This window comes from Pundamilia nyererei, unplaced genomic scaffold (assembly GCF_000239375.1).
Source record: "Pundamilia nyererei isolate P.nyererei 1_Seehausen unplaced genomic scaffold, PunNye1.0 scaffold00010, whole genome shotgun sequence".
Taxonomy (NCBI): domain Eukaryota; kingdom Metazoa; phylum Chordata; class Actinopteri; order Cichliformes; family Cichlidae; genus Pundamilia; species Pundamilia nyererei.
This window is the reverse complement of record NW_005187411.1, coordinates 5,806,948-5,828,346: the sequence shown is the minus strand read 5'-3', so window position 1 is coordinate 5,828,346 and position 21,399 is coordinate 5,806,948. Positions and strand designations below refer to the sequence as shown.

General features: G+C 41.4%; 2 protein-coding genes across 2 annotated transcripts in view; both read left to right on the top strand.

The window, feature by feature from the left end:
- The window catches only part of ppm1aa (protein phosphatase, Mg2+/Mn2+ dependent, 1Aa), a 42,986-nt gene extending 37,614 nt beyond the window's left edge, over nucleotides 1–5,372 (top strand). Inside the window, exon 6 of the mRNA XM_005723976.2 lies at nucleotides 5,324–5,372. Within this exon, the coding sequence (XP_005724033.1) occupies nucleotides 5,324–5,362 (39 nt within the window). The 3' untranslated portion in view covers nucleotides 5,363–5,372. The remainder of the gene's footprint in view (nucleotides 1–5,323) is intronic.
- A 983-nt stretch (nucleotides 5,373–6,355) lies between these two features.
- On the top strand, nucleotides 6,356–8,797 carry LOC102192457 (homeobox protein SIX6). The gene is made up of 2 exons (XM_005723975.2): nucleotides 6,356–7,326; nucleotides 8,314–8,797. Exons 1-2 carry the CDS (start codon nucleotides 6,755–6,757, stop codon nucleotides 8,477–8,479), a joined length of 738 nt encoding a protein of 245 aa, XP_005724032.1. The 5' UTR covers nucleotides 6,356–6,754; the 3' UTR covers nucleotides 8,480–8,797.
- The last annotated feature ends 12,602 nt before the right edge of the window (nucleotides 8,798–21,399 follow it).

Here is a 21,399-nt window from a genome sequence, read left to right as displayed (position 1 = left end):
CCTGAGTGTGATGAGTTTTGACTCCTGTCACCTCTGGGTGTCGTCAGGATCCTATGACATGGACAGAGTTTTTTTATTTATTTTACTTTTATTATTTTTTTGAGAGGGTGACCACCATCCCCACCAACCAAAGAAAGGAGCGAGAGGACCCTTGGGGACCCTTATCAGACAACAGGAGCCAAGGAGGAGGTTTGTTGGACGCCTTTAGAGACAAAAATAATTAGAAAACTATTTTTAGAAGCTTGTTTTTTATAGAAATGTCCCTCATATAATGCACAGAATAATGGTTTTACAGTCTCAGTTAGAATATAGCGTCCTCATAATAGTATTAAATAATAGGCTAATTTGTGATCATTGAGATGTAAAAACAGAGTGCTCTTTTTTCCCCTGCTCCAAGCCTGGAGTATTGTAAAGTTTGTTATTGAATAAAATAGATAAAGGGAGAAAGAGTGTGTGGGTGGCTGCAGAGGAAGGTCTAAAGGCCAAGCTTTCAGCCAACCCACCTGTCTTGACGTTTTGTCTGTAGCTACATCAATGCAGTACATTCAGTGAAAAGGCTTTTTTATTTGATAATATCTTCTCATACAGTACTCAGGGTTGACGACTGGACCCTTGCGATGCCCCTTGGACCTTAGAAAACACTACAATTTGGCCGGTTTACTTTCATTCACTGTTACACTTGATGGCTGCAGTTCAGTGTGTCAGAAAACAAGGGAGTGATTGAAAGCATACCACTGGATGCCAGTTTAATGCATGCTATGTATATGGAAAGTCCCTTACTGCTGTGTTCAGTTTCATGCATGTTGTTCTTAAGCGCGTGTACACGCAGGCTTTACTGCTCATAATTACCAGGTTGGCATTTTAGCTGCTGCCTCAAACACACAATCATTTAGTTGTGCGAGTGCTATAGGCGACGCATGCATTTGTTCATTTGCAATTTCTGCCCTCTATTACTCTCCCTCTTACACAAACACTCACAAACGCGGGTTATATAAAGCGGTGCGGTGTGCACTGTGCGCTCTCCCTAGTTTCATTTAGCCCTTTATCTAGCCAGAAATTGACTGCATTCAAGAGTGGAATGGATGTAACAATTGCATGCACTCTATAGCATGCTCCGCAAATGTGTTTTTGAGAAAAAAAGGGGGGGTGGAGGGTAGGTTTCAAGGTATTTCTGATGGCTTTCTGCCAAAGATTAGATGTTCGCTCTCACTGTACCTCACTGCATTGTTTGTTTGCGACAAAAAAATCGTGTTTCCCCTACATTTGTGACAGGAGGAAGGGGAAAACGTTTCGATTTTCCGACGCACTGTGGGAATGAAATATTAAGGTTCTGGAAAAACCTTGTAAATGGGGGTCTCAATTTTATGCTGCAGGACAATAGGGGGATTTAATAAAGTTACATCTATAGGCCGCAGACAGTTGGTACAACCTTTTGTAATCCTACAGAGATTTACACAACAGAAAATCGATTGGACCAAGGTGTTTGTTTGGCCTCTGTGTGACATGATGAACTGTTTTGTTGGTAAAAGGACTCTTCACGTAGCATTGAAACACTCACACAAATACTCCTTGCTGCTGTCATGTCTACGCTCTGACTTTATGGCATTGTGGAATATTTATTCTATAGCGTGTGCTAGAGTAAGCTAGCATTAGTGGGTATAAGGTCAAATGTCATGTGCATTGGTTATAATAAGAGTATTATGGCTGAGCTCTGTAGTAGATGCCCTGTGGAACAAAAGCATGGGAGAGCTATATGTGTGTCAGGACAGACGAGGCCGTGTGTCTGTGTGTGTGTGTGTGTGTGTTCACAGCCTCCAACACTGGCTGCTGCTGCAGCATTGTGGCTCTCCTCTGTTCATTTCAGCTGGGCTGTGTGACTGAAAGGCAGTGGATTACATACACTCAGGGCCAATGGGTCAGTGGATAAGAAGTCTTCTCTGTTACCACAAATCCAGAGATTAAACACAGCGTCAAGAGCTACTGCCACCCCGGGGGCAAACGGGTTTGAAAACACAACTCTGAGAGCTTTGGCTTAACCCTCCTGTCATTGTAGAGGCACGGCAAACATATGAGTGAAGTGATGTCTCTTTAAGTCCCAATACATTCAGGTATATTGGTTGTGTTGGTGACATGATGTCTTAATTGGAAAGTTAATCCTGTGCTGGGACAGCTGACTCTAAGTTAAAACAGTCTGTCACGAGCAGAGAGAAACACTGCAGCCTGTGAACCTACACACTAATGTTTGCATCCTTCATCTTTGCCAAGCAGAAGCGGCTTCCCGCCCGGGCAATTAGCTGTGTACATTATCATTGTGTGGCAGTGCTTTCCCTCAATGCCTTCTGGTTTCTCAATTGATGCTGTTTTAGTGATTTAAAATGTGCCGTTTCCATGCGAGACTAATCAGAGCATATTTAAAGTAAAGGTGATATTATGCATTTCAGATGCAGACCGGCATTTGTTTGTTTAGCAGGCACGAACATTTTTGGTGTACCTGTGCACATGTTTGCTTACATCTCAGCAGGCTTGTGGACATGATGAGCAGATGGAAAGAGAAAGGTACTGTAGGTCTGTATGGGATAGTGGCAGGATGGCTCTTGGTGACAGGCTTTTGTAGTGTCTTGTCTGCTCCAGTGATCCCAGGGAATCTGGGTCATTTCCAGCCTGTTCGCATCTAACTATTCCCCACTCCTTCCCTCCCTCTGCCCAGGGCAAGCTACGACCCAGCTACATGCAAGTGATGACACAAAGTAAATGTACTCATCTCTGATCGTAAACACCTCATTCATCGCTCCACCTTGCAGTGCTCTTTATGCTCTTGTTTGTCATGGAGCTGCCACCCACCTTGAGTAACATGCATATATCAAGCTGTTTCTCTTTGCCAGTGATATTCTCAAACTCTTTAATGTAGTGAATCTCTTGAAATTACGGCCACAGCAGCTTTATAATGAGCCACTGTGGATAAAGTGCTACAAAGCCTCCATTATTCTTCATTACAGTAGGTTACTGTTGTATTTTTTAGTGTGTGCAGAATGATAAAGGTTTCCAATCGGTTACTGTGGTTTTATTTTATTTCATAAAAATGTGCGGGTTGAAAAGATAACAGTCAACCCTGTTAAAAGTCTCAGTGGACAAGTTTTATTTGCAACTTTCCGAATTAAATTTGTAGTCATTCAATTTAGGTCACAGCTGAATTTTATTACTAGGTGCTACTCTAATTTGCTTGACTCATCCTATACCTCACCACATTGTTTTCAGTCTTCTCGAACCAAATCTCTCATTTGAGGATTTGAGTAAGAAGATGTGGAGAAGGTACAAAATAACAAGTTTTCACACTCATTTCAGTTTATAGGCCACAAAAAGCTCAATTTGATCTCAGGTGGTCCTGACATGTAAAACCATTGCATAATAACTGTTTTTGGAAAAAGCATCTTAAAAGCCCCCACCCCCTTTTCTTTTAGTGAAAAGAAGTAGGCTCACACTGCACTGTGAAAATGTTCACCTTTAATGAAGCATCCTTTCACAGACAGATGATGAACAGCTGAAAAACAAAACAAAACAGAAAAGTCAGTGCAGTTTGAACAATATGTCCACATTTAGTCTGTCTGCTGTCACTGCAAGTGCCGTTTACAGAAAAAAGCTACAACACTCTTATATGTAAAATATTTTGCAAATAATATCTCACTTAAACGTTTAAACAGCACATTCACATATAGAAATGCTTAAACCGATTCACACAATATGCAATAATGGTGGTATCGCCACAGCAAGAATATCAGTGCATGTTATTATAGAACAATTAATTTTTAGTAACTGCAATTATCACTCTTTACAAAACTATCCAATAGGTCAGACTGAATCGTTTGGCGGCCGGTTATAACCCGCGGGCCATAAGTCTGACACTTCTTCAGTCTGAAAGCGTGTATCTACAGCTGCCTTTGCTTGCACCGCATTAACAAGAGGGATTTGCCAACTCTAATATATAGAAAGCTGAAATAGCCTGAAGTTTGTGCGTTCGTGTGTGTGTGTAACTGAGGACTGAAGAGAGGCTTTGGGATTGGTGAAACAAACAGACAAAAGAAAGAAAACAGATGCGTTTGAATGACGTCCACTGTGTCCCTACGCTGCATGTGCGGAGATATTGGTGTCAGGAGGCCTATCCTTCTGACATGGTGTCATAGGCCTTTACGCATTGCTGTACACTTTGGGCGTCAATCGCTCAGCAGTCGATATTTAGGATTGCATTGCCAACCTGTGGCGGTGTTGGATAAGGTATAATCACAGGTTCACGAAGTAGCAGAAACAACTGGCTAAATAAAAGGAAATGTTACATTTGCGAGCGTTTACGCGAGATAAATATGCACAAACGCCTGTTTATTAGCGCAATAAGCCTGCTCATATAGTGAATGTCACTATGAAAAAAAATCAACTTTTTCTTAAAAAAAATTATATAAATCTTTAAAAACATGCCTATAAGGTAGACGTGTTGTTTACACAGGATGAGGTACAATAGTTATTTCCAGTTCTCCATTTAAGAGATCTAAATCAGGTTTATTTTTTATTGATGCACGCTTCCTGGAGAAAGCATTGCAGTCCTCGTAAATTTAGGGTGAGTCGGGAAGCCTGCAGGAATGAAATATTTACAGGCAGCTAAATATTTCAAGCCAGCACCTTGTCAGTCGCCCTCACAATTTATTTCCACTGCTTCTTCCGATTGCGGTCTTATTCTTTATTTACTGCCATTGGTGTTGTAGTATGGGTGAATGAGTGGCGACCCCGGTCAAATACAAGTTAAATAGTCCCAGTCTGTACATTGCTCCTCTTGCGTGCGCAATTTTTGAAAGATAACGTGGTGCATATTTTTGACAAACTAACTGATTGTGCTCATTATTATTATTATTTGATATAAAATGAAACAGCCAAAGACTGAACAGCTTCTTGTACAGAAGGCATTTCATAACCCCACATCAAGAGTCTATAATTCATGCAAAAACATCCCGAAGGGGATTTGGATCGAGCGTGTGGTGCGTGCGCGCACGTGCACGACAAAGAGAGGGAGAGAAAGAGAGAGGCGGGGGGGGGGGGGGGGGTGGTATCTGTGAAAATGATATCAGGCTTTTCCGTCAGAATGAACTTTACTACTGTATCCAGCCATGAAATAATCTGACCTGACACTTCAAACCATCTGCGCTATCTATCCGCCCTCTTATTTACTAAATCAGCCTGTGCACAAAACGGAATGTGTCTGATACTAAAACCGAGTCGCCTGGCGGGGCCATGATAATCCTATATACACAAATATTTCTCTCCCTGCTTTGTTTTACAGCTATCACGAGCTGGACGGACGCAAACGCGTGCGCGCTGATGGAGGCTACTGTAAATTAAAAAAGAGAGAGGAAAAAATAACAACAAAACCAACAACAGCAACACAAAACTGAATAAAGGTACCTAAAGGCTGTCATCACACTTACGACTGTTAAACAACAGCAAACATTTAGCCATTTGGAAGAAAAGAAAGAAAAGAAAAAAGGAGCATTTGTTCACGGGTTATATAAAAGAGCGCGCTTCACCGGCGACACCTGATAATATTTTATTATGATTATTGTTAATAAAGATTTTGCAGCTGTTCAAGGTTGGCTGCAGATTTGAGGTCCTGTTGAAATGCTTTAATAAATACCGACAATCACACTTTATTTATATTTGTGCACTTGCACTGTGGCATAATTTTATATTAGACGTGCGAAAGGACAAAAATATATATTTTAAAAGGCAAAACAAGCATTTAAAATACGGTATAGTAGCGCTCTATAAGATTCTTACAGGCGTACGATGGGCCGACTTATGACGGAGGGTACATCACAGAAAGCATGGCAGCCTAGCAGGCCATGCTAAACACAACTACAAATGTGATGTGTCGAATTTAGCTTCCACGCCGTCTAATATTATCTGTTATTATTTATTTATTTATTTGTTTATTTATTTATTACCTCAGGGCAGGGCAGGACGGGGCAGCCTATAGTCATCGGGGATGTGTCATTTTGCTGCGTAAAGCCTGTTTCATAAAGGGAGACTGAGCGTGTCTGTCTGCTCGGGCACTTCACTATATAGGACTCTTCCTTTAACACCGCCCGCCGCGCACAAAGGCGGAGGAGAGCACGGAGAGGCAGCTAAACGTTTGAAGACGCCAAGCAGAAAAGGTCAAAATGTTTATATTATTTTTGAAAAGGGTGGTGCTGAGTGCTCCTTTCCGCCTGATTGGCTGAACTTGACAGTGATTGACGTGCATCCATGGCAACCGGGCAGCCAATCTGCCAAGTCCAATAGGAAATCATCGGAGGGGGCTTGACTGTCTTTTTCTCTCCCCCCTCCTTAAAAATACATCTCAGCTCGGGCTTTAATTCTTTCGTACATTCAATCCCAGCATACCTTGAAAAATAGACTACACCGCCGCAGTGGCTTTAATTTTTCCCCTTGCACCTTCAGCCCTTTGCCTGCCAAGTTTGCCAAGCCCAGAGGATGCGGTAGCCGGCCCCCACGCAGCATTGTCCCTCCTCTGTGGCGTTTGTGGCGTGTGCGTTTTTTCACGGCTGGTCAGACGATTGGTTTGATAACTTTGGGATTGCCTTGTTTTCTGGGTTGTCTTGGATTGCCTCGGCGCACGGGAAGAAGAAGCAGAGGACTCGGCGCGGAGGAGAGAGAGAGAGAGAGAGAGAGAGAGGAGAAAGGAGGGGGAGAGGGAAACACGGGAGAAGCCTCCATGTTTCAGTTGCCCATCTTGAATTTCAGCCCCCAGCAGGTCGCCGGGGTCTGCGAGACTCTGGAGGAGAGCGGGGATGTCGAGCGCCTGGGCCGCTTCCTCTGGTCGCTGCCCGTCGCGCCAGCGGCCTGCGAGGTCCTCAACAAGAACGAGTCGGTGCTCAGGGCCCGGGCTGTCGTCGCGTTCCACACTGGCAATTTCCGTGAACTCTACCATATCCTGGAGAACCACAAGTTCACCAAAGAGTCGCATACGAAGCTGCAGGCGCTGTGGCTCGAAGCTCACTACCAGGAGGCTGAGAAGCTGCGGGGCCGCCCGCTGGGACCGGTGGACAAATACAGGGTGCGGAAGAAGTTTCCCCTGCCCAGAACCATCTGGGATGGAGAGCAGAAAACCCACTGCTTCAAGGAGAGAACCCGGCACTTGTTAAGAGAGTGGTATTTGCAGGATCCCTATCCAAATCCCAGCAAAAAGAGGGAGCTTGCACAGGCTACTGGACTTACACCCACACAAGTAGGAAACTGGTTCAAAAATCGCAGACAAAGAGACAGAGCGGCGGCCGCGAAGAACAGGTGAGCTCCGTGCATAACCGTCACCGCCACAATCCTAATTTACGCGAACGCGTCAGAAACGAAACATACCCACACTCCATTACTGCCCATCAAGTGATTTGCCCTGCTTTCAGTTTAGTATACGTGCCTCTTTGGAGGCAATCAGCTCTGACATCAAATCATATTAAAGTCAAAATTATACCGTAATCCCGATTTTCTTCTTCTTCTTTTGTAATAAACGCCGCTTTCAGTGTCTGTGTTGAATCGCAGAAAATGGGCAACCAGCACAACCAAAAAATGGCAACGGGTTTCTCCGTTTTCTCCTGTCAGCAATGAATTATTTGGACTCTGAATAAACATTTGTATTATTTAAGTGTAATATTCCGACTGAAATTGAGTCGACCCTGCAACTACATTAATGGTATTTTATTAACAGTGACTCCAGTATTCTCCTGGTACTATTATTAGCAGTAATAATAACACAAACAACATAAATCTAATTGCTTTTACATGCAGTTTAACTGATGTCACGTTGTGCTTTCAAAGAACTATTTTCACCGGCTCTATCTGCCTGTTAGATGGTCGGTCGACTTACATAAGGTTATGTTTCATAAAGCCTTGTGTAAGCTAGACATTTACTACTGAGAATGACATTTGAAATTGTCCCATATCCAACAGTTATCCAAATAATATATTTGCTGTCTCCCTGTGGTACGTGGTAAAAATGTATCAATTATAAATTCACTAAGAAAAAAGTCAGATTTCACAGATTCCATTTAATATTTTTGTTTTGTTTTGTTTAAGCAAAAGTAGACATTTTTCTTCTTCTGTATGTTTGTTTAGGATTTTTTATTTTTTTAATCTAATGAAAAAATCCATTTTGTAAATAATCGATGTAGACAATATATTATATATGTTCTGTATATATTATATACTTATAGACAATAATTTTGATGATCCTCGAAATAGACGGGCTTTTATTGTCATGTCTCTCCTTCCTCTGCTCAGGCTCCAGCAGCAGGTCCTGTCCGGCGGCTCGGTTCGCTCCCTGGCGGACGAGGATGGCACCGTGGACCGCCTGGGGAACTCCTCCAGTCCCGAGGCCAGTCTGTCCAGCAAAGCAGCCGCCTCGGCCATCTCTATCACCTCCAGCGACAGTGAATGTGACATCTGACGGGCAGATCGAGGGTGTTAATGAATTAAAAGGGGATACGAGTGAAAGACAATCCAATAAACAAGTCATAGTGCCTGCGTTGAGATAAAAAAAAAGAACATACACACACATACACATACATACACACACAAACTAATATTTGACGGCTGCCAAAACATAAAGGGATCTGTGATCTGCTGCGGACTGCCCGTCCTTATCCTTTTAGGCCTATACTTTTGTTTGCGTTTTACCCACGTGCGGATAACTGAACTTAACACTTGGACGAAACACATTTCACGGACTAATAAGCCAACGCTTCGAGATGAAACGTTAAAAAAAGAAGAAGAAAAAATAAGTAAAAGGAAAAAAAGGAAAAAGGGATGAAGACATCCACGCGCCTAACCTGCTGTTCTCTGTGGGTATTTCATGTTGAAAAGAACTGTGATATTTTTACTTTAAAGTTTTATAAATAATGTTTATTTGCCTATTTAAAACGATCTGCTCTGTCTCTTCGAATTTCATATTCATTTGCTTGGTGTTTTTAATACTTACCTTCTACACAGGTAAACCTGTTGAGCATGCGCGCTTTAGTGAACATGTGTTTCAGTAAAAAGAAAAAAAACCCGTAAAGATAACTTAATAAAAATAATTGTTGATTCAAGAGAGTTTAAAGTTCAGTCTTATTTCTTGGGTTGTCGTGTGGATAGAGTAAGAGGAGAAAAAACAAAGTGTGAATAAAGCTGTAAAAATATGAACATTCATATGCTGTTATATAATAATCTTGGATTTTTTCGCTAAGACAAACGTTCTAGTGATATTCGTTTTGATACCTCGATGCTCGACTCCTTGACACGTTTCAGAGTGAGGCCTAATTGGCCGACATGCTTTGCGTCCTGTAATGCAGGGTGACAGCGAGAGGTCACGGAAAGGCCGGCTCACTAACCCGGATGATCTGCGGGAGAGACCATGGAGATCAAAACACAGCACAGATTGTGGACCTGGGCTTTACGCTGCACAGACGGCGCAGGAACAGGCTTCTTAAATCGTGCAAGTGTCCATTTTCCCAAGACATCGAGAATCAGACCGTACATGAGGCAAAGCAGTCTAGTAATTAACATAAACAGACAGCGACGATGAATTTAACACGGTGATACACACGTGCATCATGTTATCTTGACATATATGTGTTTGGACAACAGCTATATAGTTTGTAAGTTAGATGTGTGTGTGTGCGCGCGCGCAACTGAATCCTAATTTCATGTTCGGCAACTCTTCAGCTACAAAAAAGCTTTTTAACTATTTTATTTTATTTTATTTTATTTTATTTTATTTTATTTTATTTTATTTTATTTTATTTTATTTGCATAGCCTCTGCTGCCTTTGTGTTGCCCTGCCTTTCCAGCTGATGGGGCAACCACCTGGTTTCCTCCTATTTGCCATTAATTAGGCTACTGTAACTTATGAAGCACACAAAAGCCTTTCAGCTTGAACAAAACAGAAGCCAAACGTGTATGGTGAATTGGAGAGAGCGAACAAGTGAAGGGTACTAAATGGGGGTTCAGGGTGCTTCTTTTGATTTATTTATTTTTTTGCTCCTTCTTTTTCAATCTAGGAGGACAAAATAGCTAAATATTTCCGTTTCTATTAAGAATAAGGACAAGGGGGGACTACATGAAAAAAGTCTTTCTCGCAGTCAATAAGGTTGTCAAACTGGTCAGCGGTAATCAGTGCTAATGATGGGTCTGGGGTTCCAGCGCAGACAAAAGGGGTCCTGTCGCTGTTTTGTGAGGAGAAGCGACCGCGGGTCGCTATCCAAAGAAAAGACTCCGCGAGGAGGGTCTCGGGCGCAGAATCACAACTTCTCCTGTGTGTGTGTGCGTGCGTGCGTGCTTGCGTGTGTGTGTGTGTGTGTGTGTGTGTGTGTGTGTCCTCGCTCTCTACGGGGTGAACTCATGGCTTGGCCTATTAATAGGATGTAATCACTATTTTATTGTCTTTATTTGTGACTAGCCCGCACATAGACGCAGTGCGGTGATTATTCTGCGATGAAGTTCTGAATTAAGCAATTTAACGAAGTTTTTTTTTTTTGCTAAATGAAGCAAAGTGACGTCTTTTAACTTAGAAAACTTGTATTTGTCAGAGAAGAATATTTACCGATGCTTCAGCTTTAAAATATTTTTTAACAAGTTAAGGATAAGTGGCGCGGAGACTCTTTGAGCTGTGGGTGTGATATGTGATGAAGGGCAGGCAGCAGCCTTGGTTATGTGTGTTTACTGTGATTGAATCTATCAGCGTCCTTCCGTGCAGACACTCTGGAGTGCAGCATTGTTTATCTATAAGCAGGACTACATATCAAAGCTGTGTGTGATTGAATTGGATCCCCATTATAGCCTACTTATTATAATTGTATGTATATACGTAAATGCGTCCTGGACGTTTCCTTTGGTTGATACCGTAAATTGAATTTCATTCGTGTTTTCCTTCAGGCATAAAACGCAAGATGCTCAACAGTCTCCTCTCACGGTGTACCAAACTGTGATGGATGAGGCAGGAACGCTTAACACCTGGGTAAAAGAACAAAAAACAAAAACGCACAAAAACGTGCGTTCCAGGTGCAGAAAATGTTTGTTTTGAGTTTTTCACCTTAAATTTGTGAAAGATCCAAATTTTGTCTCCTTCACTGTCCGAAAACCCATCATATTACGTTTTATTATGCATGCCCACATTTCCCCCCACTCAGATCAATACGAAATGCAAATTAATGTTTCCATCAGGTGATAAAATAAATATAATACCCACGAGAGCATCTGCACGGAGGGTCTTTTACCTGGAGTATCCCCTGAAGCTAGTGTTTGATTAAAGCCCGTTTAGCGTCTTAATAACACACAATAAAGTTAACGCGAGAGATCTGACTGCAGAGGTGATATTCCTGGTAGAGCTCTGTAGGCTTAGACAGAAAAAGAAACATCCTGATAGTTTGCTGGAGTACATCTGGACACCTGCTGCATCCAAGCAATACCCACAGGCTGTCTGTGAATGTAATCCTCGGAGTTTAGCACATTGTTCCGCTGATACATTAAAATATGTGCCATAAATTTGGAATATGCTGATTTTTACACTCTGAGGAGCTCTGGAGTTTCCAGCAATGGAAATAAAAGTAGACCACTTAAATCCTGCACAATTTTGAGGTAATCTTCCTTCTTCTCTGCTTCTTTTTGTACTTTTTATTCCGCTGCATTTGGCATCATCGTAGATTCTGATTATTATGCCATGAGGGAACTCGGCTAATAGGTACACCTGTACAATCTAATACAATACAGTTTGCATGATGCGAAATGACTGTTCTGCTCCTTGGTTTCATTTGCACCGCAGGCTTCGCCAAAGATGTATTAATTAACGTGTAGTTTTGTGTGACGCATACAGATCCTTTACTTAAGTAAAAGTACAGATAACAAACAACGAAATACTCCAGTACTTAAGAAAAAGTATTACCAGCAAAGTACCAGCTATTTAAAGCTTGAGAATGAAAAGTATGCAGTGTGCGGAAATATTTGCGTTTCGTTTTGCATTTTACCGCTGTGGGTGTATCATTTGATCATTTTGCAACAAAAAGTCAGCTTTCATCTGCTCAGAAAATTATTTCTGTTGTTTTTATTAGACTCTATTTTCCACTTGATCCAAAATTGGTTAAAGCATTTCACCCTTCCGTTAACCACAATCTTTCTTTTCCAGAATCACCAAATTTGGAGATAGGCGGTTTGCCTATCTCCAGTATCTTGACACACACACACACACACACACACACACACACACACACACACACACACACACACACACACACACACACACACAAATAGTAATTGTAACCCAGTGATATTACCAGTGTATATATCTGTGTAAAAGGGGTCACTATGCACGAAGCGTGCTGCAGGGTATTTATTAACTATTTCTAAATAATAATAATAATAATAATAATAATAATAATAATAATAATTTTGATTCACCGGTATTGGACTTGTGGCATAAACTGAATATTTTCCTTGTCAGCACATCTCCTGAATTGGTCGAGGTCACTCAGCAGGGGAAATGTGCCCTTTTCAGCGGGGCTTTTGTCCTCCGCCCTCTTCGTTTTTCTATCAAAAACCGCACCCCAGCAACTTAAAAAAATACAAAACAAAACCCCCCAAAACAAACAAACAAAAAATTCATCTTGCTTGTTGTTTACAAGGTTTCACTGCGCGATCTTTTAAAAAAATCGCCATCAAAAATAGTTTATTTGGTTGAGGAAAGCGGGCGTTTTTTTCTGTCGGCTCATTGTGCAAAAGGCCATGAATTTGTATCCAAATAATTCATTTAAAGCCGTTCCTTTCCCCAAGTTCCTTCCAACCTTGGGAATGTAACTACTTCCACTTATTTGTGTTTGCTTGTTAAGGTGTTTTTCTTCCCATCTGAGAGGTTTTCTTTTCAAACAATGGCAAACAATGTGTTTGCGCGCTGTGGAGATGTTTCACTCTGTGGGGGCTTCACAGCACAATCGTCTTCAAAGGGTACTGAAAATGGAAAAGTGCGTGCCAGTGACGCCCCCTGGCGGTGGTGTTTTACTACAGCAAAAAGGTGTCGCTGGTGGGGATGAAAATACTCAATCCAGTTAAGTTTTTGTGTTTTTTCCTTTCACAAAGGTGGTTAAACTTACAGGGTTTATTCCCCCCCCTTTTATTTCATCTCCTTACATAAAACGTAATAAATAAATAAATTCCCAAATATTGAAAATCATGCGGATTCACTACTTTAAAGCATATTCCAATTGCTTCAAGTAGTCCTGAATGAAAACAGGATCTGAAAACACAAATGGAAGTGCATACATGCTTTATATGCTGTCTGTATGATTATGTTTTGTTTTTTTCTAAACCATGTGCCCACGCAGGTATCACGGTATCTTTTCTTCACGCAATCTAAACGGAAGAAATGCCAGATCTTTTCATCCAGTCTAGTTTTCTTAATTTCAAATCGTTCCGAGCGATCACATTTGCAGCTGATAGCCAAATAATATTAAAGAGCATCACATTTGTTATTGCAGGTGTCAAGAGATCCATAATACTACTGAGCTGGGCACCAGTGTCTTCAGTAGAAGCTGTCCTGATTTGATTTTAAAGCCCGTTGTTGACCTAACGCATATTTATTTCTGCAAATGCCAAATTTAAAGTCAAATATACTCAATCAGATTTAAATGATAAGAGCTGATTTCCTGTGAATGGATGTGCTCAGCCTCCGAATCGAAAGGGAAGTGCTGCAGGAGACTTTCAGCACCACGGACAGAGACGAGGCTCTGCACCTGCAGCACACTCTCCAACCACCTCATCAATCACTCGTTCTGTAATTATCCACCTCTTTGATACAGATGATATTGTTGGGGGATGATATCATTATTCACAACAAAAGAAAATCCTTTCAAAAAAAGCTTCAGACAACGCTACAAAAACTTTACATGCCGACTGTACCCTCTTATGGGCTGCAGCTGCTGTAGAGACACACATTTATAGTTTGAAGTTTAAGTTTGAAACAAAGGTCTTGTTTGGACTAATTTCCAGTGATTCTCGGTAAATTAGTTCTTTGGATCGAACGCAGGGTGTCTGTAATAGCCTCGGAACTCAGAAAAAGTCTCCAAATCCACCACACAGTAGCATCATAACTGCACCAATTTTAAGGACCTTCTGTATAGGTCGAGCACTCATTGATCAGCCGTTCTTTGCAGGTTGTAGGTTACAGCGCTGTAAGTTTAACACACATTGATTGGACACGTTTCGTTTTTGCTTCTAATCATCTGTTCAGCCTCCGAAGCGCGCTTGGATCAATCAGCCAATCTCAAACGTCGCTGCTCACTTTGGAGACCGATATTGGAGACCGGTTATTATAAGTGGTTTTTGTTTTCGGAGATGCTGGGAATAGAAATAAGATGACTGCATGAGCAGAAAACACGCCGTCTATCCCATCGCTATGCTTACCCTCCTGGAGATGGAGCTGCTGTTTGTGGGTGGAGGTCAGACGGCCTTCAAGCACGTGGCTGTGGCTCTGAGAGAGGCTGGGCAGCGTTTAAGGAGCCAAGAAGAGTCCATTACTCTGGTGACACTGTAGAGCAGGGGTGGACAATGAATTCCCTCAAAGGGCAACATGAGAAACTGGGACTGTTATTGAGGGCCCACCAGTAAGCTAAACTGAAATCTGCTGAATATTAATTTAATCTCTTTAAAGGCTTTTTGGTCCAGCCCTCCACAACAGTCCCGATCCCTCACGTGGTCCCTTGGGGGAAATTAATTGGTGCAGGGATTCAAATATTTCTTCAAATGTTGTTTTTTGTTTGACTCAGTAAGTAGCCCCAGGGCAAAAAAACACCCCCTCCCCCTTTTTTTTTTCTTTTTACATTGAAAGCAGAAAAAAGTGAAGCCAGTGAAATTAATGGCTAATATTACACTTTCATTGTTTGGTGAAACAAAAGTAGGACACAGCTATGGATGATAATATTATTATAATATTTATCATTATTGTCATCCACGCTACAAGTTAAGGGATCCACCTCGCTTTACACTGTGTCAGTGGTGCATATATTTAAAACTACAGTAATTATTCTGCACAAAACACACAGTCAGAATACTCAGTTATTAACCAGAGCCAATAATGTGGCCACAGATGCTCCAAGACAGTAAGTACAGTAAATAACTAAAGTAACTTAAAAAATACAATAAAGAAAGAGTTACAAAATATAACAAAATATCCCTAATAAACACAAATAGCTCTAATTATAACTATCCTACTTAAATATATGTAGTTCACACTGAGGTGGCCTGTAGCACTGATGAGAGTGTGGGGTATAAAGCCCAGTTTTCCTATTTGTAAAACAGTTCTTGTTGACATACAGTTGATAACAGGATTCAGCTATAATGACTCATTACACATCATGGGCTAATGTTTGGTCTTCTGACATTATGCAGCCGAGTAACAAAAAGAAGCGTAGGATCTGTTTTAAGCCAAGTAAGCCAATAATCAGTAGCCCTCAACATTACATCTGTCCGTACTTAATATACTTAGACTGGGTGCTACATCTCTGGTGCATGGCTGTTTTTAACCTTCACTTCAACTTTCAAGGAAAGATGGATTTCAAATTGGTCTGTTGGTCAGAGAAGTTCAGTTTATGGCCACCAGATGGCGACAGCGACCAAATAATGACATCTCTATTTTACAGTTCTGTTCTGTGGCTCATGCTTCAACGTTTAAGCACAAGTTCATGTGCGACTCACAAATGGCCTGTCAGATTAAACCAGATAATTAATATAAAACCTTTTACATTTCATGATATTTTTGTCTTGGCTATATTGATATATCGCTTTTATTTTTATAAGACAAAAACAAACAAACAAAATAACCCCCCGAATTTTAAATGCACTCACTTAAGAAAAACAAAAATCCTTATTCGAGCCTTCATAAAATCGCCAGCTTTTGTAAGTGTATGTTTGCCTGGTTGAAACGAATTTAGTTACTTTCAGCTAAATAAAAAAAAAGAAAAGAAAAGAGAAAAAGACGAATAAATAAAAAAACTCAAAGCTGACTCACAATAGTTCAGTCAAAAAACAAAAAAAAAAGCATCAAGTCACCGTTAGTGGGTGTGTGTAATATGCAGACTGTTTGCAGTATTTCCCTGCGGCCACAAGATGGTGCATAAGAACCATAATGGAGAGGAAACCGCGCATGCGCATCAAAACTAGGCTTTGCAGACATCTGTTCTGTTTAACTGCAGTACACATTAAAGCATGTACAATAAAAGGCCTCAAAGAGAGAAAAAAGTTGCTTTTATTTCAAAGAAGAGAAAGTAAACAGTTCCACTCGTCAGCCCGAGATAACACAGACTATACACTATGTTTGCAGGGTAAGTGTTACCATGTTTTTACTTTAAATATTATCATGTTTAAAGCCTCTCGTGCCCCTTTTCTGACATAGAGAATAAACCATATCAAGGACACCAGAGATCTTTTTAATCTCCTCCTTTATGCAAACAAACAAACAAAGAGACAAAGTGTAGCTTCAGGTTTTGGCCTGAAGTGTAAATGAGTGTACAGCATTGCTGAGTGGAGGGTGTGAATGTACATGTGTAAGAAAGTGTTGAGGCACACAGAGTGAGGGCACCAGTTGGGATTTTAAAGGGTCTATATTTAAACTATCTGCTCTCCAGTTTCTGCAGCTGTCGCCAAGTTTAAGTTCAGCAACTTGGGCCTTTCTCAGCCGTGCTCTTGGGTCGTAGTTATAAACCTGCCAAACTCTGAGAGGCAGAGAGTGAAGCAGGGAGTCTCGCATCTCCTCAAAGCTCAAAGAAAGTGGAAGGTTGTTCTTTGTGTGGGGCTAATTTTAGACTGGTGAAAATGTAGTGAAAAGTTCTCCTACAGCCAAATGCTGTAGGAGAACTTTGCTTCCTGGATTCTTGTGTTGCTGTGAACGTGTGCATCATCCACCTCTGATTGACGCCGCGCTAAAATATCTGCCCAATTACCAGCTCGTCTTTAACTTTTACACTTCCACTTTACTAGCACTGCTTAACAGAGCACCAATCAGTTAGTGCTTCTTTAAGCATCACTTCTTTAAAGTCATTTGGCATTCTGCTGTTGTAAAACCCTCTTATTTATAAAGGAATTAACTCATATGGAATATAGTCAAAGCAGCTCATATTTTTAGGACATTTTATCCAGTTTTCATAAGAGGCTTCTCGAAGCTTATCGCACAAAAATCTAGCTGAAATCATCAACAACTGATGCAGCTTTTGAAGCTTCGGGAAAAGTTTAGTTGTTTTACTAAATGATGTGTAGCTGCTGCTTCTACAGCAGGCATCAGAGGGATGATGAGAGGGATTTTTTAAGGGTGAAATGTTTCTAGCAAACGGGGCCTTAAATTAGACACTTCACTGATTCTGTTGGATGTGCGATGACAACTCTTCTGTGCATAATTTAGCTGCCGCATAAACCAAACATGCTCCCCACATGTGACAAAGATCCTACTAATCTAGCACTTCAGCCTGTACTTTGGAGGTAGTAAAACAATCTCTCATTTATGCAGACAGAAGAGATACATAGACAGACTGTGTGTGTGTGTGTGTGTGGGGGTGTATGCATGTGTGTGTGTCTGCTGAAGTAGTGCCTACTGTCCAGTGGCAGCTCTGAGCCTAATAACAGAGCTTAGCTGGCATACCAAAGCCAGTGGCACACTGGTGTAGCGGTAACTCAAAGAGAGCCCGGTAATTACCACCGGCCGCTGACACCATGCTGCAAATGCACCAGTCAGCAGTGAGAAGACCAGTGGGGCATTTCTCCTCCCTCTGCTGCCAGAGTGTCCCGGTGATCAGCCCTGGCACATCAGTGGCGAGCAGAATGAAACAGCCTGTTTTCCAACTCTGACTACACGAATATCCGAATTTGTTTTTCCCCACTTTGTTGTTGAACATCAAACATCTTCAGTTTTCCCTTTGGCCCTCGTGTAGACTCACTCTTTTGGACTATAAGCACCAAAAGGGGAGTCATAAAGACTTTCTCTCAGGAGAGGCCCACTAGAAAACATACTGCAGGGCCGGAATGGGAAGTTTATTTTGCTTGGTGCTTGCATATCTGTGGGATGTGGGACTCTGTGCGCAGTGGGCTGCAGGAGCACACCACTTTCTGCACGGAGGAGTTCATCACGTCAGCTCCCTCTCCTCAAATCCTCCTCTTCATCTTCTTCTTGTAGTAATTTGAATTCATTACCCCTACATCCTCCTGATTTTTAAGTTCTTGCTAATCTTAATATTCCACTGTCTGTTTTTCTGTCTTTATCCATCCATGTTTCCCTAAGACACCCTCCCTCTTCCTCTGTCATCTGCAGGCTAAAATAGTCCCAGCAGCTTTTCTCTGGGCCTTTTGTCCCTGCTCAGGGAGACGTTTGGCACACAGAGGATCGTGTTACAACTTTCATTTCCTGAATGTTTTTTTTCTTTTTCTTTTTTCCTTCTTCTTCTTTTTTTCTCCTTCTGTGTGGAACCAAGAAGGGTATTTTATCCCACTTTCCAGTATGAAGATGAAGAGCGAGGGGGAGCAAGATGGCAGCTCAGATTCAGGCTGCTGTCACTCCAGCTTCAGCAAACAAATAAAGTACAAACTGCATATAGCTGCAGGGTCCTGGTGGAGGGTAGCTGCAGTGTGGTTTGGGCACAGTGGGTGTGTGGATCATGTGTGTGGAGTTGCGGCGACTGGTTACTTGAGCTATTTGTGAGCCCCAGGATAGGTGAGGCGATGCCTCTTGGGAGCGTGAGGTAGATTTCATTATCCCATATCCCATACCACTTCCTCTTGTTGTGTCTGCCACCCGTGCCCCTCCCTAAAAACCTCTTGAACCCGAAGCAGAGATGTGTCTTTGAGACCTGTGGACCAGTCTTGGCTGGGCATAAAAGCAGAAGAACACACAGCAGAGTGATAACAGTCACTAGCAGGATTATTATTGCGAAATAAATCCTATGAAAAAACAGTGATCCCAGTCATTATGCCTCTAGTTATGTCTGGCACCTTCAGAGATGCCATGAAGGCTGATTTATGTTTTGAACCACAGAGACAGATGCTAGTGTCTCTTGATGCCCGAGGGTGTAACATTAACTGAGCTGCTTTTAGGTATATTTGTAACATGTGGTTGTTTGAGTCAGTAAATGTACTTTTTGGTTTGGTTAACAAATCATCAAATAGACAAGAAAGAGCAATGTGTTAGTCTGTCTTCTACTGCTATTCAGCTTTTTCACAATCTTTGTTGCTTTGGCAACAATACTTGCCAACTGTTGGTCGCTTTAATGGCACGGAGAAAGAATTGTCAAGCGATCTCCAGCATCTCTTCCACCTGACGTCTTCCAAATTTGTGTTTTAAAGGTTCAGGAAACGTTTCATTCATATGGTCATTTGGAGAAATAATGTTTCAGCTTAGTATCTGTGATATTTTTCTCAAGATTCCAAATCTCCCCACAGATCCCCCCATATTTGACCTTTTTTCTGGTGCCGCTGAAACAGTTTTCATTGCTTTTAGCTCTACACATATACTGATCGCTTATCCAGTGTGTGGCTACATACATAAAGTTACATGGCATAAAGTTTTTAATACTTAACTAACTTGTTTAATACCAGTTAAACAATTATGACTTTATTCTGTTATGGTATAAAATACTTTTAAAATACTTTCTGTTAGAACATTATGCTTAATTGTTATACTTACCAGGTCTAGTTAATCCTTAAGCTAGGAGAAACTAAAAATGAATCCCAAAGAAGAGCTCAGGTAGCGGGTGGTTAATTTCCCCATGTCTCTCCTCGCATGCCTTTGTAGGGAATCACTCAGATGAATAAACTGCTGGATTTAGACCCACCGACTAAATTTAATAATTTAATGTTTTGTCACAGGATTTGTTTACAAACTTAGACATGTAGATAAGAAACGTTCTTAAGTCAATTTCATGGACATGCTGGAGTCTCAAAATACACAAAAATTGTGCCAGCCTCCTTTAGACATCCAAGTTCATTTTTTTTATTTTGAAATTTATTCTGTTTGAATAAAGCGGTCGTGGTCAAGACTTATACTGCTGCTACTGCTTAGAAACTTCTGCTGTAAAAATGGAGACATGTGTAAATTAACATTTTCATTCGTCTATACATAAAGAAGCCATGGAAGCATCAGTGAACTGATCTTACTAACAAGTGAGCGTCACTGTGGTTTTGTATTATAGTGTGTTTTGACTCGTCCTCCACACGCAAAAAGTTCATGTATGGCCTTTTGTGCCTGTTTGAATAGCGCTGGCTGGTGATTAACAGCATGCAGCTCTTTAGGAAAATGATTTTTCAGGTTTAAAAGGTTTAAAACAGAGAAGAGGGCAGATTTATGTAAATTATTGGATAAGGTGGTTTTAATGGACACAGTGTATAAAAAGACAGCAACCTTTACATTTGTAGATTTCAACTGAACTTTCACCATCCAGCAAGAAAGCAATCACACGTTACTTAAGAAGGATATTTGTTTACATCTTCCCCCTACTGAAACATGCTCTTCCCTCATTTTTATTCTTTCTCTTTCCTTCACGAAACATCCATACCTTCCATCAGCCCTTTTTAAGCTCTGAAAATTACATTAACAAAGCCAGTAAGTGCTCACAGGAGTGGACCAAAAACACTCCAGACTGAAGTCACTTTTCTGATCAAAAGTATGAGGCTAATGCGACTATCACCTTTCTCCCCGAGCTCCAAAAATACAGATATCTGATTCTGAGCAACCAGAGCTGGGTTTTGTCTCAGGAAGGGGAGAAGTTATACGAGCCTCTGCCTTCTGGTCAAATTATAAAAAAATTCAAATCCTTTTTTCATAAATGCACGTCTTGTCTTGTCTTCTCCTTTTTTCTCTCTCCCTTTAACACATTAGAGAATTTCCCCCCTCTGTTCATCGGGTAATGTATATGATGCTGTCCTTCATTTGACACACAACATGCTATTTAACACCCTAATAGTACAGGATCGTCTGCAGATCCTCCTCCTCGCGTCTGAGTCCTGGGTCATGCATCACTCACACGACTGGGAAGAAAGAGATAAATATTTCTTTCAGCTCTGTCACATAGAAGCTTCCTGAGCGGCTTCCTACTCTTGTGTGTGGAAGCTGTCTTTGGCTCGCAGCCCCCTACATCAAGATAATTAACATTTTTTTCTGGCAGGGTAGTGTTCTGGAAATATAGCAGACCCCTTGCTGTCTGCATACAGCATGAGTTTTGCTTTAGTCAGTTTTATTTTCTCAGAAAAACACACACACACACACACACACACACACACACACACACACACACACACACACACACACACACACACAGGGAGAGAGCAGTAAGCTGCCTCTGGCTTCAGCCGGGCAGGAACATTGTC